Below are 13,044 nucleotides of genomic sequence, written 5' to 3'. Positions count from 1 at the left end.
TTACGTTGTCACGGGACTGTTTTTGTTGTACTGGCGGGGTGACCCGGGTCACGGAAGCAGGCAGGGCCCCTGGGCTGGGGGCGGAGGCGGCTGGGCCCGTCCGCACCTCGCTGATTTACTGTGTGAACCCAAGACGAGTCACGTAGCCGTCGAGACTGGGGCCGGGCTCGCTCTGACCATCCCCCCACCCGCTGGCGGTAAAGCTGCCTGTCGGGGACATTGTGATGAGAGATTCAAGTTGATTCAGTCCAGGGATCTGGGGAGGCTCCTTAGGAGCAGGAAGTTTGTTTTTCATGCACTTGAAGCTACAGGTTTTCAGGGATCCTATGGTAGGAGGGGGGGGGAGGCTGGGAAAATGGGGCAAGTTTGCCGTTGGTTTATTGACGCCCTGCTGTGTCAAGTGCAAGTGCCCGGACCCACCCCCTGGCTAGTTTGGCTTCTGTGGGGCCGCAGATGGCGTGCGACATCGCAGGGTGGAGGCCGAGGCCTGCACGCACAGGATGTGCGTGGCGGGAGGCCGGGTCCCTACCGGCGCAGAGAATCCGGCCCCAGGCTCTGCGGGGGGGGAGGTACAGCGGTTTGTGCCCACACCTCTTGAGGCCCTAAGGCTCCTCCGAGCCATGTTCGGAGAACATTCTCGGGAGGGAGGGAAACAGCAACGCGGAGCGTGAGCAGGGGCAGCCTCGCAGGCGCCAAGCGGCTGCGGGGTGGGAGGTGAGGCCACCAATAAGAGGCCGGCCCTCCCTGGGGCCTTGGCCTCCTCCCCCAACCCCGGTGTGACTGGACTTTAAGGCCGGAGCTCCTGACTCAGGAGGCAGCGGACCCGTCGGTCAGGCTGCCCCCGCTGGGGCCGGGAGTCTGCGGGGGCAGGGCCGGGCCTCTCCGGGCCGGTGGGGGCCTCACCCGGCCTCCCCGGCGCCGGCCGCACCCAGGCCCGGCAGCGCGGCCGCAGAGGCGGGGGCGACCCCTAGCGGGAGAGGGGGGGTCAGCGCGTCAGGGGAAGGACGCCCCCTGGCGGGGGACCCGGTAACGGGCAATACGATGGAGGTGGGCTGAGCCAGGGGGGCTCGAGGGTCTCGGTCTCTCTCTCTCTCTCTCTCTCTCTTTTATTAAAGCAAAAGAGATCCCTGGAGTCCGCCCCACGGGACAGCCTGGAGATCCAGCTCTGAACCGGGGCTGAAGGAGGGAGGCCAGCCTAGCTTCCTGGGACGCACGTCCCCGTGCCCTGAGCCGCGGGGAAGTCCTGTCCCCCCTGGAGGAGGCCTCCCCTTCCCTCCCTGGCCTCCGCTGCTGTTTTCCGAGGCAGTAAGCCTGTGGCCAGCAGCCTCTCAGACCAGGGATTAAAGTGTGAAGTCTGTGAAGCCGCCCTCAGCAGCCACCTTGGGTGTGTCGGGAGCTGTTTACAGCCATGAGGCCCTGGTTTATTATCTATTTCATTGTATTTTCTAATTTTTTTCCATTTTTTAAAAACATTTATTTATTATTGAGAGACAGAGACAGAGCATGAGCAGGGGAGGGGCCGAGAGACGGGGGGGCAGACACAGAATCCGGAGCAGGCTCCAGGCTCCGAGCCGTCAGCACAGAGCCCGACGCGGGGCTCGAACTCACACACCGCGAGATCATGACCTGAGCCGAAGTCGGACACTTAACCGATGGAGCCACCCAGGCGCCCCTCATTGTTTTTATTTTTTAAGGTGTGGAAGAAAACACAGGAATCTTCTCTTCATCAGCTCTTTGGCCCCGGAAGGAAGCGGCAGGGGCCGGAAGGATCCCGGGCAGCATCCTGCCTGGTGCAGGGGGAGGGGGGGCTGGGCGCCCCCGGCAGCGTGCACACCCTCTCACTGCCCCCAGGCCAGCCTGTGCCGGCTCCCACTCACCAGACGCCAGGCTGCTCACTGGGGTCAGATCCCGGGAAGGGCTGGAGACAGCATCCTGACACGCCCCTGGGACAGCTTTCCGGAAGGCACCTGGTCCACAGCTCGGACTGCCCTTCCCACAGCTCCCCCTGGGGGCGTCCGTCTCTCCCGCACCTGCTCCTTCCCCGCAGTGACGCTCCTCTCCTGCACGGAAAGCAGCCAGAGGGAGGCCCCATTCCAAAACACCACTGGCTTCCCTCAAGGGGGGGGAAGACCCACAGGCTTGTTGTGCGGAATTGCAAGGAGCACGAAGGTGGGAAGCCACGCTTCCTGGGTGGCCCGTGCCTTGCCCGTGTATTTACGCATGCGGGTTTGTGAGAAGCACGGGCAGATGGGACGGCAGGTCCGCACACTCCCGGCCGGGCCGTGGCTCTGGCTCCTCTAAAAGGTGCTGCTGGAGTGAGGCCCAGTCCCAGCCTAAGGGAGCAGCCCGACGCGGGGGGGGGGGGGGGGGGGGGGGGGGGGGGGGGCTGGCAGGAGGGAAAGACAGGAAGGGGCCTCCCCCGCTGCCCTGCCCGGTGGGTGTTTCCCGTCCCCACCCAGTCCGCAGTCCGTGGGGTGAACATCCACAGTCTCTTCTTTTGTCTCAGGATTCCAGCACCTAAGTTTGGCCGAGCCACTTAAAACCTGGTGTTTCTTTTTAAGATTATTTATTTGGAGAGAGACAGAGAGTGCCTGTGTGTAAGCGGGGAAGGGACAGAGAGAGGGAGAGAGAGAGAGAGAGAGAATCCACAGGTGGAGACAGCAGGTTCCACGCTGTCAGCGCAGAGCCTAACTCGGGGCACGATCTCACGAACCGTGAGATCATGACCTGAGCCGAAACCAAGAGACGGACGCCGAACGGACTGAACCAGCCCAGCGTCCCAAAGCCTGGTGCTTCGAGGGAAGATGTAAAGCATTTTCGGGCCCAGGGGTACCTCCCAATCTCTCCCCCACCTTCCTGTAGTCCAGTGACTGAGTGTCTCCAAAACTCCGAATCAACAGAACTGGTTCACTCTCATCCTCCAAGGTAAGCAAGAAAAGCCAGTCGTGAAATCTGCACCATGGGAATTCTGTGTAGACGACGTTCCGATGCGAGCAAAGCTAAAGATACTGCTTAGACACAGACGCACGCGGCCACGGAGGCCAGGGGCTACCTCTAGGGTGGGGCGAGGTGGCAGGCGTGCTCAGGAGGGACCCACAGCAGTCCGTGGGGACCGGTGATGGTGACGCCGAGGAACCGTTCTCGGCGCTGAACACGCTTCTGCACACTCACGTGTGAGGGGATCTCACGAGCATGTTAACACATAAAAACTGCCAATTCTTCTCTCCCCACCAGACCCCCCAGGGAGTAGCAACAAAACCACCCCAAACTGTGGGGCAAATAAAACACGAGCGTCACTAAACGTCAGGGAGCCGGACACCGGCCACCGCGATGCAGTGACGCCGGCACAATGTCGGCCGTGCGCCGAGGGAAAGGTCCCGGGGCCGCGAGGCGGCCTTGCCCGGCCCAGGGAGGGCGGCCCCTGCTCGGTGCGGGGTTACTCGGAGTGGCCAGGGCGCAGCGCCAGGAGGGGACCGGCCTGTGGGATGCGGGGCCTCGACACCCGCCCCCCCCCCGGCCCCCACCCCTGCTTCTCTGGGGCCGGGAAAGGCCGGCGCGTGTAGGCAGACTCCTCTTCCTCTTCCGCTCCTGCGGCTTCCAGATACTGGTTCAGAGCCACGCGGAGGCCCCGCTGGCACAGCTATCGGTGACGCCGATCACCCCGGCTCCGCACCCGCCCCCCAACCCCCCGCGCGGACGCACAGACGACAGCGTGGGCTGTGGGGGGACGCATACGTATTTATTATGACATTCTGGACACAAACGAGGCCGCGCAGACCTGGGGCGAGCTCACAACCTGGCGCGGAATCTGTGCGTCCCGGCCAGGGTGACGTGCGGCCGCCGGGCTCTGAGGCGTGGTGGCCGCTGCGGCTCTCTGAAGACTGTGACAAAGGTCAAGGGATTCCACAGCGGCTGGTTCTTTGATCACATGCTGCCTCGGTGGGGAAGGAGCCAGGTAGAGACGGCAGGAGCGAGCCGCGAGCTTCAGCTTCGAGAGCCTCGGGGCTCTGCCTGAACGGCCTGGCAGCTCCACCGACATCTGCTTCTACGGAGACTGAAGGCCACGGCGTGTGGGGGCTTCGGTTCCAGGACCCCTTCCCCATCCCCCACTCCCTCTGGCCCCGGGGCAGCCGCCCCAGCTGCTTCGTCCAGGGGCTTCAGTGCCGCGGGAAGCAAGACCCAGGCCCCCCGTGCTCACCCCGACCGCCCCAGCCGTGGCCTCGCTCGGCATCCAGAACATACTTCCACGACGGGCGCGCAACAGTGCGGGGAGAGAGGGGTAGCTTGTGTTTTCTAGCGCCAGCCCCCAGGGAAGCCGCGTGAGCAGCAAGAGACAGTGACAGCGGGGGACCTCTGTCTCATCATCCGGTTCCCCGGTGGGGGCAAGCTCCAGCCAATCCATGGGGCAGCACAGGGACGGAGCTGCCTCCAGGAACCATCTCTGCTGACAAATCCTACCCCCACCCCGGATCCCGATCGCGCGTGAGTCCAGAGTCGTTAGTGTGCAGGAGAAACGCTGACAGCAGTGTGGGACTCCGGAGCCTGTCTGTGACCACGGAGTCGGGCGAAGCGGGGCCCAGGGAGGAGCTGGCCCCCGCACCCCGACCTCGCGTGCTCGGCACCCTGCTCCCCAGCTCTGGGCTGTGAGTCCGGGTGCTGGACGGCCACGGTCCCTGACTGCGAGCCCCAGGGACAAAAGCTGGACCCGAGTTAGCGGAGGGCGGGTTGGGGACACAACGCTTGTGGCACACGGGGACGGACACCCAAGTTAACGAACGTCGCGGAGCCTCGGCCGTTTGAACAGCCTGCGGTGGATGCGTTTCCCGGTTGTGGCACGACTCGCTTGAACCGAAACAACTTTTCTGCCTCTTTTCACATCTGGGTTTCCAAAGTGGCCGGCCCGTCTTCGGGGTACAAACGCGCCCTCTGCCGGGAGGAGGGCGAAGGCAGGGGCCTGTGGGGACACTTGGGGCACTCAGCCCGGCAGGGCCCACGGGAGGGTTTCTCCCAACAGCCTCCCGGAAGGTGTGTTCGGGGACGCACTCTTCCAACACGCCAGGGACACGAGAGGGTCTCTGGAAAGGGAGGGGACTTACAGACTGGCCCACCAAGTCACACGGCCCGGGTCTCGGCTTCGATCTTCTGCTCCCCGTGTAAGCTCTCTGGGTCCTGGAGCTGGGCCACACTCTGTCGGATGGCGATCTCGGGGCCACCGCCATACAGGTTGTTCAGGTAGACCCAGGTCTCCTCCGAAATCTGCCCATAGTCAGCTCCTGCAGGGCCCAAGAGGGCACCGGGTCGGGGCCGGGCTCACGTCTGCCCCCTCACTCCCTTGGTGACGCCATGGTCTTCGGCAGTAGGGGCTCCGGGAGGTGCAGGCCCCGAAAGAGAAAGAGAGGGAGCGCAACTATGCGTTTCCTTGCAAAGCGGTGAAATGCAAATCCAGGATGCCCCAGCAGGACGTCTGTGCTCTCAGGACCCCAGAGGGTGCATCTCTGCGCCCTGTTTCCGGGGGTATGGGGTTCACACAAAGGGCAGGTGGAGGCCGACACAGGGCATGGGTGTGAGCGGCGGGGGCTCCTGGGAAGACTGTGACTGGCAGCTGGGGGGCGGGGATGGGGGGGGGAGCCCGGCTGGCCCAGAAGGCCAGGGCTGGAGCCGGCGAAACTCACCCTGCTTCAGTTGAATGTGGCCGCTTCCCCTGGCCTGTGCGATCCTGCTGTTGTCAATGGGCCCGGGGGGCTCTGGAACAGAAACAGCTCAGGCTCAGCACCTCTGGGCCTCTGCAGCGGCGGGAAGAAACCCCAGCCCACCCACCCCCCCCGCCCCGGCCCTCCGCCTCTCAACAGGTAAGAGCCATTCTCAAGGTGTCACTCTAACACCTGTGGCCCCCGAGAGGCTGTCCGGGCCGCAGGGGGTCAGTGTGACGTCCTTCCAGGGGCAGGTGCGTGCTCGTGCGGGGAAGTCTGAGAGCCAGAAGGGACTCGTAGCATCCCTGGAGCCCGCACGGGGGACTTCAGGGACCCACGAGCTAGTTTCAGACCCCTCACTGTGGACGGCAGCTGCCACGCGCCGAGCACCCTTCCCGAAACCTCACGGAAGCCTCGACCACCTGATCTGAGAGCCGTCACCGAAGCAGGGGAAGTAACAGCCCAGGTAAGAGCTGCCAGGAATAAGGCTGGGGCCGGAGGTGGGGCTGTGGCTCCAGAGCCCGTTTCTCCATCAGAGCCGAGCCCGACTGCCTCCACCAACACTAGGGAGGCCTCGGGGTGTCCCTGGGACCTTGCCGCCTGGCACGGGCTGGACGGCGGTGAGGTCCCTCCCTCCCTCCCTCCCCTTTCCCGGAGTCCTGGCTGGAGCTCATGCCCTGAAAGGCAAATGTCCCGTTCACAGAACCCACTGGCTCTGCCAGGTCCCCAAGCCCCGGTCTGCGAGCCCAAGTGTGGGGCTTGAGGGTGGTGAGGGTGGCCGCAGGCAGGCCAGGGCTCAGGCTCGGCTGTTTCTGACTGCAGGGGACTGCAGAGGGCTCTGGGAGCTGCCTTGTGATGGGGCCTGTCTCCGCCTCTGTAAGTCATGGGGTCAGAGGACACTGTGTCCACTGTCTTTCCTAAGAGCTTGAAGCCATCTGTCCACTGAAATCTAGTATTTAGGGCAAGAGAACCCTCAAAGGAAAGGGCCTGGCAGGAGGAAGGAACGGCCTCCTCTGGGCACCAGCAGGGACGGGAGAACAGGAGAGAAGGGGAGGGAAGGGGCGGAGCCAGACGGCTTCTCTCCCACTACAGCAAGAAGGCGTGGCTCCGGGACACTGGGTGGTCTGGCCCCCGCTAGCTAGCCCGGTGGGGACAGCGACCCCAGCGTGCCGGGCTGGAATAACACCCGTGCTCTCCGCTCCTCCAGGAGGCAGGCACTCGCCTAAACCTGCTGGGCAGCCACCGACCACCCCAGGCACCCCCTCTCCCGCCTCCTGGGGCCCTCCCCGCAGATCTGAAGCCCCAGGGCCCTCCCCGCGCGGGTGGGCGGAGTGCCAGGCCAATGCTCCACTCACCATTGTCCTTGCCCTTGACAAAGGCTTCCCACTCCCGGAACCACTGCATGCTGATGCAGTAGATGACGCTGGGGGACTCCTCGGCCTGGAAGGCTTTGTTGAGCTGGGCCGGCCGGGGGAGCAGAGGGGAGGGTCAGCGGGATGGTCCCAGCACCCCGCCAACCCGCACCCTCGACTCTCAGAAAACACCAGATCCTCCAGGTAGAAACGGCGGGGCCCCCAGACAAGCTCAGAGGAACATCCCCCCGCGGCCCCGCCACCCCGATCTCTTTTCAAGGACTTTGATCCAAGGGAGAAGGCACGCAGATGCGGTTCTCCCGCACTTCACGGACTGTGGCCGTTCGCTCCCTCGTTAACCATTCTGACGCGTTTTCTCGTGGGCACAGAGCGCAGTGTCCTTTAACGTCTTTCACCTACGCGTCTGCTACTGGATGATGGATGGCCCCCGGTCGCCTGTTCTGAACAGCCCCGGTGTGCCCGGGGCCCCAGCACCACACTGCCCAAACCCCTTTCCTACACGGCATCGTCCTGGGTCCTGTTTTGCCACCTGATTTTTTTCACTTAACACCCCTTTCGGGGTCAGTTGGTAGAACCCGTGGTTCTCAGTGGGAGGGGGAAGGGACACTGCCAGTGTCTGGAGGTCATTTTCGTGCGGCTGGCATGGAGGCGGCCAGGGATGCTAACTGTCTTATCACCCGCAGTCCAGTCCCCACGACAAAGAACCATCCAGCCCCAAGCCACAGTGCCCGTGGCTTAACAGCACACCCGACAGATGGACCTGAGCCTCCCGAGCCCCGCCCTCCTGCTGGTAAAATCTTAAATGTCTGGCCAGGCCTCTGGCCACTCTGTTCTCCCCGCAGAACGTGTCTTCCGGACAGAGCCTGGCTGCACGCGGCTCTTCAGTCCCCAAATCCCCGCGTGGCCCCAGCGGAGGTTAGAGGCGCCCCACCCCCACCCGCACGCACCTTAATGAAGGTGTCGATCTCAATCCGCCTGCGCTTGGCCAGGGCCTCTATCTCCACCTGGCAGATGGAGCACACGTACAGGTGGTTCACGGCAGGGCCGCCCCCAAACCTGCACCGGGAGGGAGGGCCAGGAGGGGGGAGCGGAGAGGGAGAGAGAGAGAGCGCGAGCCCTGAGGGGCGGGTTCCAGTAGGGGAGGCAGCAGAACTTGCCAGAGAGCCATGACCGCCCTCCACGTGGTGGGTTTCTCCTCCTCTGGGGAGGCTCCCCAACGCTGCAACCCTGGGTGCCCTGTGCACAGCCCGTTCGCTTTTCTGTCTTCCTCGCCAGTCTGGCAAGGGCACCCGTGTGTCAGCACGACCACGGCACCCGGCACGGGGCCTGCGCCGGCACAGGTGTGTCACAAACAGATGTTCAATGGCTGGAGGGATTAACGTTCTCGCTTCCTCTCTTGGCTGCTGGGCGGGAGCCCTTGTGGCCAAGAGCCCACCCGGCCAGACCCCGGGGACGATGTCAAAGGGACACAGAAGGTTGTCCCTCTGCGGGCAGGAGGGTGGAGCTCCACGGGATATGGGGACACATCTCCCTGTGGGGCTTGGCCCACCCTCCTGCAACCGGGCAGAGTCCACACCTGACCTGCCAGCGGCCGGGGCAAAGCCTGTCCCGACCCGTCTGAGCACGTGCTGGGCATGGCATGTCCTGCCCACCTGTCCGCAGAGCCACCTGGGCCTGAAGGCCCCCCGAGCCGGGCCTGCCCCAAGCCGGCGCTCCCAAGACTATCTGTGACAGGGTCCAACACGCTTGCTTTTGCTTGAGCCGGTTTTGTCCCTCCTGACCGGAAGGATCCAGCTGGATGCCCACCAGTGTCTTTTTCCCTGCAGTTCGTGTGCCAGGGAAGCCCCTGCAGCCGCTTCTGTGCGGCTCTGCCCGGAGTGGAGGGCGGCGTGGGGCCCACGGTGGCGTCCGTTCCCCGAGCTCCTTCGCTGCCCCGCCGAGTGCCGGGCCCGGACGGGGGCAGGCTGCCCTCCCAGAAGAGGCAGGCACGGCACCTACCTGTTGTAGAGGTGCTCCCAGACGTTCTGGGGCAGGATCACTACCAGGTCGTCGATGTAGTGGTATTTGTTGGGCGGGATGCCTGGGGAGGAAGGCAGAGGGACGGGGAGCTGGGGGCTCGGCCGCCCGCCCCGCGCCCCCACCGCAGAGAAGGCGCCCTCACCTCCGTGGGAGCAGAGGAAGGTGTGGTTGGTGATGGGCCCCGGCTCCGCGAAGGTGTTGAACTTGTTAAGCCATTCCCGGGACACGTAGAACCGCAGCAGGCTGGGCTCCCGCATGGCGGCCAGGGATACCACCTGCTGCCGCTCCCGCACAGCCTCCTCGCTGCTCTTCCTGGGGCAGGGGTGAGGCGAGGGTGGGTGGGGTGGGGTAGGGCAGAGGTGGGAGGGGGTTGGGGCAGGAGAATTGCGCGCAGCCGTGCCTGGGCTCACTCCACGCAGGGGCACCAGCCACAGCTGGCAGGGGTGTGCTCGGGGCCACCTACCGCCACTCCCCCTGCCTGAGCCCCACCCCTGCCAGAGTTGCGGCCACCGTCCCCTCCCACGGGACCACCACGGAAGACCCAAACTCAACTTCTTGGGCTTCCCACTTTCCCGTGGTGGCCACAGGGCTCTTTCTTCCAAACTGAAACCCTTGCTGCCCGAGTCTAGAGCCCTTCCAGGCCCCACCCACCCTGACGGAAGCCCCAGGGGCCAGGGGTGGGACGCCCAGGCCCGCGGGTAATCAGCTCTACCCCGACGGCCCGCCCAGGGCCCCCACCTGTAGAAGAGGACGTAGGCCTCGGCGTTCTGCACCACTGTCTCGTGGACCTCAGTGACATACTGGTCATCGAACTCGTACCATTGCCCGTTGATGACGTTCTGGCAGTAGGCGATGTAGTGGCCACCTGCGGCGGGAGGGGTGGGCAGGTCACGGGTGGCCTAGGGGACGGGGACAGGGAGGGGCAGGGGTGGCCGGACTCACTGCCTGCTGTGCCGTGGTGGCAGATGACAGAGAGGAGGTCGTAGGTGGTGATCTGCGACGTGCACTCCTTGGCAAGGAATGGACGCAAGTCAAGTCCCTCGAGGGGGAAGGAGACGTGGCTGCTGATTTTGAACGAATACATGACCTCGTGCCGAAAGCGCTTCAGGTGGATGCACAGGATCTGCGGGGACCGGGGGCAGGTGTCGGTCCCTCCAGACGGGGCTGGCTGTGGCCCTGTGAGCCCTGGTAACCAGGCAGGGTCTCGAGGCTAGGCTCTGGGACACCCGCCAGCCCGCTGTTCGGTCCACTCGGGTCTTGCCATTCAGGTGAAAACAAGGAACCTAGCAGCTAGAGCCTTCCAGAGGCCCAGGCGGGTGGATGGGTCACACCCACTGAGCCGCCTGAACAAGGGAAGAGACTCGTGTGGGAGCCAAGCTGGCTCGCCGCAAGGCACGGGCAGAGGCACGGGTGACGGCAGGGCCACGCCGACGGCACCGGCTGCCGAGACGGGCGTCCCAAACCTGCTCGGCACGGCCCCGAGCTCCCGCCTCTCGGGCACCGCTCCTCTCTGCTCCGGGTTTCACTGAGCCCGTTTCTGCCTCGGAGCTTTGCCCACCGGCTCCTTCCCCCCTCACCCCCACGAGGCCCACACAGCCCCCGCGCTCAGGGCCCACTCAGACCGACTCCCCCAGAGAGGCCTCCCCGCACACCCACCTTCCCCGGGGTGGCACCCTCCACCCACGCCCACCCCAGTCCCACTGGGACTGGCACAGTGCGGGAGGAGCTGAGGGAGGGCCCACGTCGCTGTCCAGACCCCTCCCAGCAGACCTCTCAGCCAAAGCAGTGGACTCCCCCCTGAAGTGGTCAACTCTCCCCAGCCCCGGGCTTCTTGGGGGAGGAAGGATGCTCAGTGACAGGCAGTGGCGGGGGCGGGGGGGGGGCTGCTCCACTCACCTCGGGCAGCCGCAGGACCTTACAGTATTTCACCCCGTTCCGCAGCCTGGCAGGGACAACGGGCGAGAAGCGGTGAGTGTTCGGGCGTGGGGGTAGAGCGGCACCCTCCCAACCGGGGCACGTCTGTGAGGTCAGGGTCAAACTCCCCGGGCGAGCAGGGGAAGTGCGCGGGACACAGACGGACGGAGGGGTCGGAATGGGAAGCTGGGGAGAGGCCCCGGGACACACACACACTTACTTTTTACACCGTTCACAGCTGTACATGTTGTCGCCTAGAGCAGTAAATGCAGACAACGGTTAGCGGGGACAGGAAATGGCAGAAGTGGACATGATCATTTATGCTGACGACACACAACCCGATAGGCTGCCTGCAAGAGACTCACTTCAGTGTTAAGGGCACACAGGCTGGGAGAGAGGGATGGAAGGAGACATTCCCTGCAAATGGAAACCGAGAGAGCAGAGGTGGCCATATTGGTATCAGATAACACGGACTTTCGGTCCAAATCTGTCAGGAGAGACGAAGAGGGTCACCACGTGGTGATAAAGGGGTAATTCAACAAGAAGAGGTAACTATCGTAAACGTACGCATCCAACCCCACAGGACCTAAATATGGGAAGCGAATATTAACACAACTAAAGGCAGAAAGAGTCAGCAATACGGTAACAGTTGGGACTTTAACAGCCCACTTTCAACGCTGGGCAGATCATCCAGGCAGAAAATTAATAAGGGAACCAGACCTGAAGGACTACAGACCAAGTGGACCTCACAGACACAGACAGAACATTCTACCCAACGGCACCAGAATACGCGTTCTCAAGCGTGCGCGGCACATTCTCCAGGACAGATCCTTTGTTGGGCCACAGAGCAAACTTGGAACAAATCTGGGAAGAGAGATATAGTATCTAGATCTTTTCCAAACACAACGGGATGAAACGAGAAACCATTAACGGGAAGAAAACTGGAAAATTCACAAACATGTGGACATTAAACAACACACTCTTCAACAACGGACGGGTCAGAGAGAAACTCAAAAGGAACTCAGGAAGCATCTCAAGACAAATGAAAATGAAAATACGACATACCACCACATATGGGATGCAGGAAAGCAGGTCTAAGAGGGAATTTCATAGCAACAAGTGGCAACATGAAGGAAGCAAACAGATCTCAAACAACCTTTCTCGATGAAAGAGAAAATGAAAAATAAACTAAGGCCAAACTTGGCAGAAGGGAGGACACGACAGAGATCAGAGCGTAAATAAACAGGGATGAGAAAAAAACAGTAGAAAAAAAAAAAGATCAGTGAAACTAAGAGTCGGTTTTCAGAAAAGATAAAATTGAAAACGCTTTTAGCTAGATTAGCAAAAGCAGAGAGAGAGGGGATGCAAGCAAATTACAAACGGAGGCGGGCGCTTACAACTGACACCACAGAAACACAAAGGGTCGTAAGAGGCACTGTGTCCAATTCGCTGTACCCCGAACTGGATAACCCAGAAGAAATGGACAAATTTCTAGAGATACACAACCAAGACTGAATCATGAAGAAAAGGAGATCAGAGCAGTGTTCTTTCCACCTTGCAAAAGTAGCACAAAGTAAAAACTTCCCAACCGACAAAAGTCCAGGACCAGATGGTTGGCCGGTGAATTCTACCAAACATTTAAAAAAAAAAGAATTAACGCCCATCCTTTTCAAACACTTCCAAAAAGCTGAGGAGGGAGCACTCTCAGACTCATCTTATGAGGCCAGCAGCACCCTGATACCAAAGTTAGAGAAGGACACTAAAGGAAAAGAAGACGATGGGCCAATATCCCTGATGAATGTTGACGGGGAAATCGTCAAAAAATATTCTAGCACACCGAATTCAGCATCATATTAAAAGGCTCACACACCATGATCAAAGGGAATTTAACCCTGGGAGGCAAGCATGGTTTGTCCCACACAAGCCAATACACAGGATATTCTACGTTCATAGGATAAAGGGTAAAATCATATGATCCTCTCAACCCAGAGAGGAAAAGCATTTGATGAATTTCAACACCCTTTCACGATAAAAGGTCTCAGTAGGTT

General features: G+C 61.9%; 1 protein-coding gene across 2 annotated transcripts in view; it reads right to left on the bottom strand.

Annotated features, from left to right (window-relative positions):
* Positions 1–3,722: 3,722 nt before the first annotated feature.
* USP20 (ubiquitin specific peptidase 20) overlaps positions 3,723–13,044 on the bottom strand; it is a 32,092-nt gene continuing 22,770 nt past the window's right edge. For both annotated transcript variants that reach the window (XM_023242836.2, XM_045042582.1), the window contains 11 exons: positions 11,217–11,250; positions 10,979–11,024; positions 10,025–10,205; positions 9,821–9,947; positions 9,225–9,394; positions 9,062–9,143; positions 8,011–8,119; positions 7,046–7,148; positions 5,673–5,744; positions 5,097–5,273; positions 3,723–4,954 (listed from right to left, as the gene is read on the bottom strand). In XM_023242836.2, the coding sequence (XP_023098604.1) occupies positions 5,113–5,273; positions 5,673–5,744; positions 7,046–7,148; positions 8,011–8,119; positions 9,062–9,143; positions 9,225–9,394; positions 9,821–9,947; positions 10,025–10,205; positions 10,979–11,024; positions 11,217–11,250 (1,085 nt within the window). In that variant the 3' untranslated portion in view covers positions 3,723–4,954; positions 5,097–5,112. The remainder of the gene's footprint in view (positions 4,955–5,096; positions 5,274–5,672; positions 5,745–7,045; positions 7,149–8,010; positions 8,120–9,061; positions 9,144–9,224; positions 9,395–9,820; positions 9,948–10,024; positions 10,206–10,978; positions 11,025–11,216; positions 11,251–13,044) is intronic.

The sequence above is a fragment of the Felis catus genome, chromosome D4 (genome assembly GCF_018350175.1).
Source record: "Felis catus isolate Fca126 chromosome D4, F.catus_Fca126_mat1.0, whole genome shotgun sequence".
Lineage (NCBI taxonomy): Eukaryota > Metazoa > Chordata > Mammalia > Carnivora > Felidae > Felis > Felis catus.
This window is presented reverse-complemented; position numbering and strand designations above follow the sequence as displayed.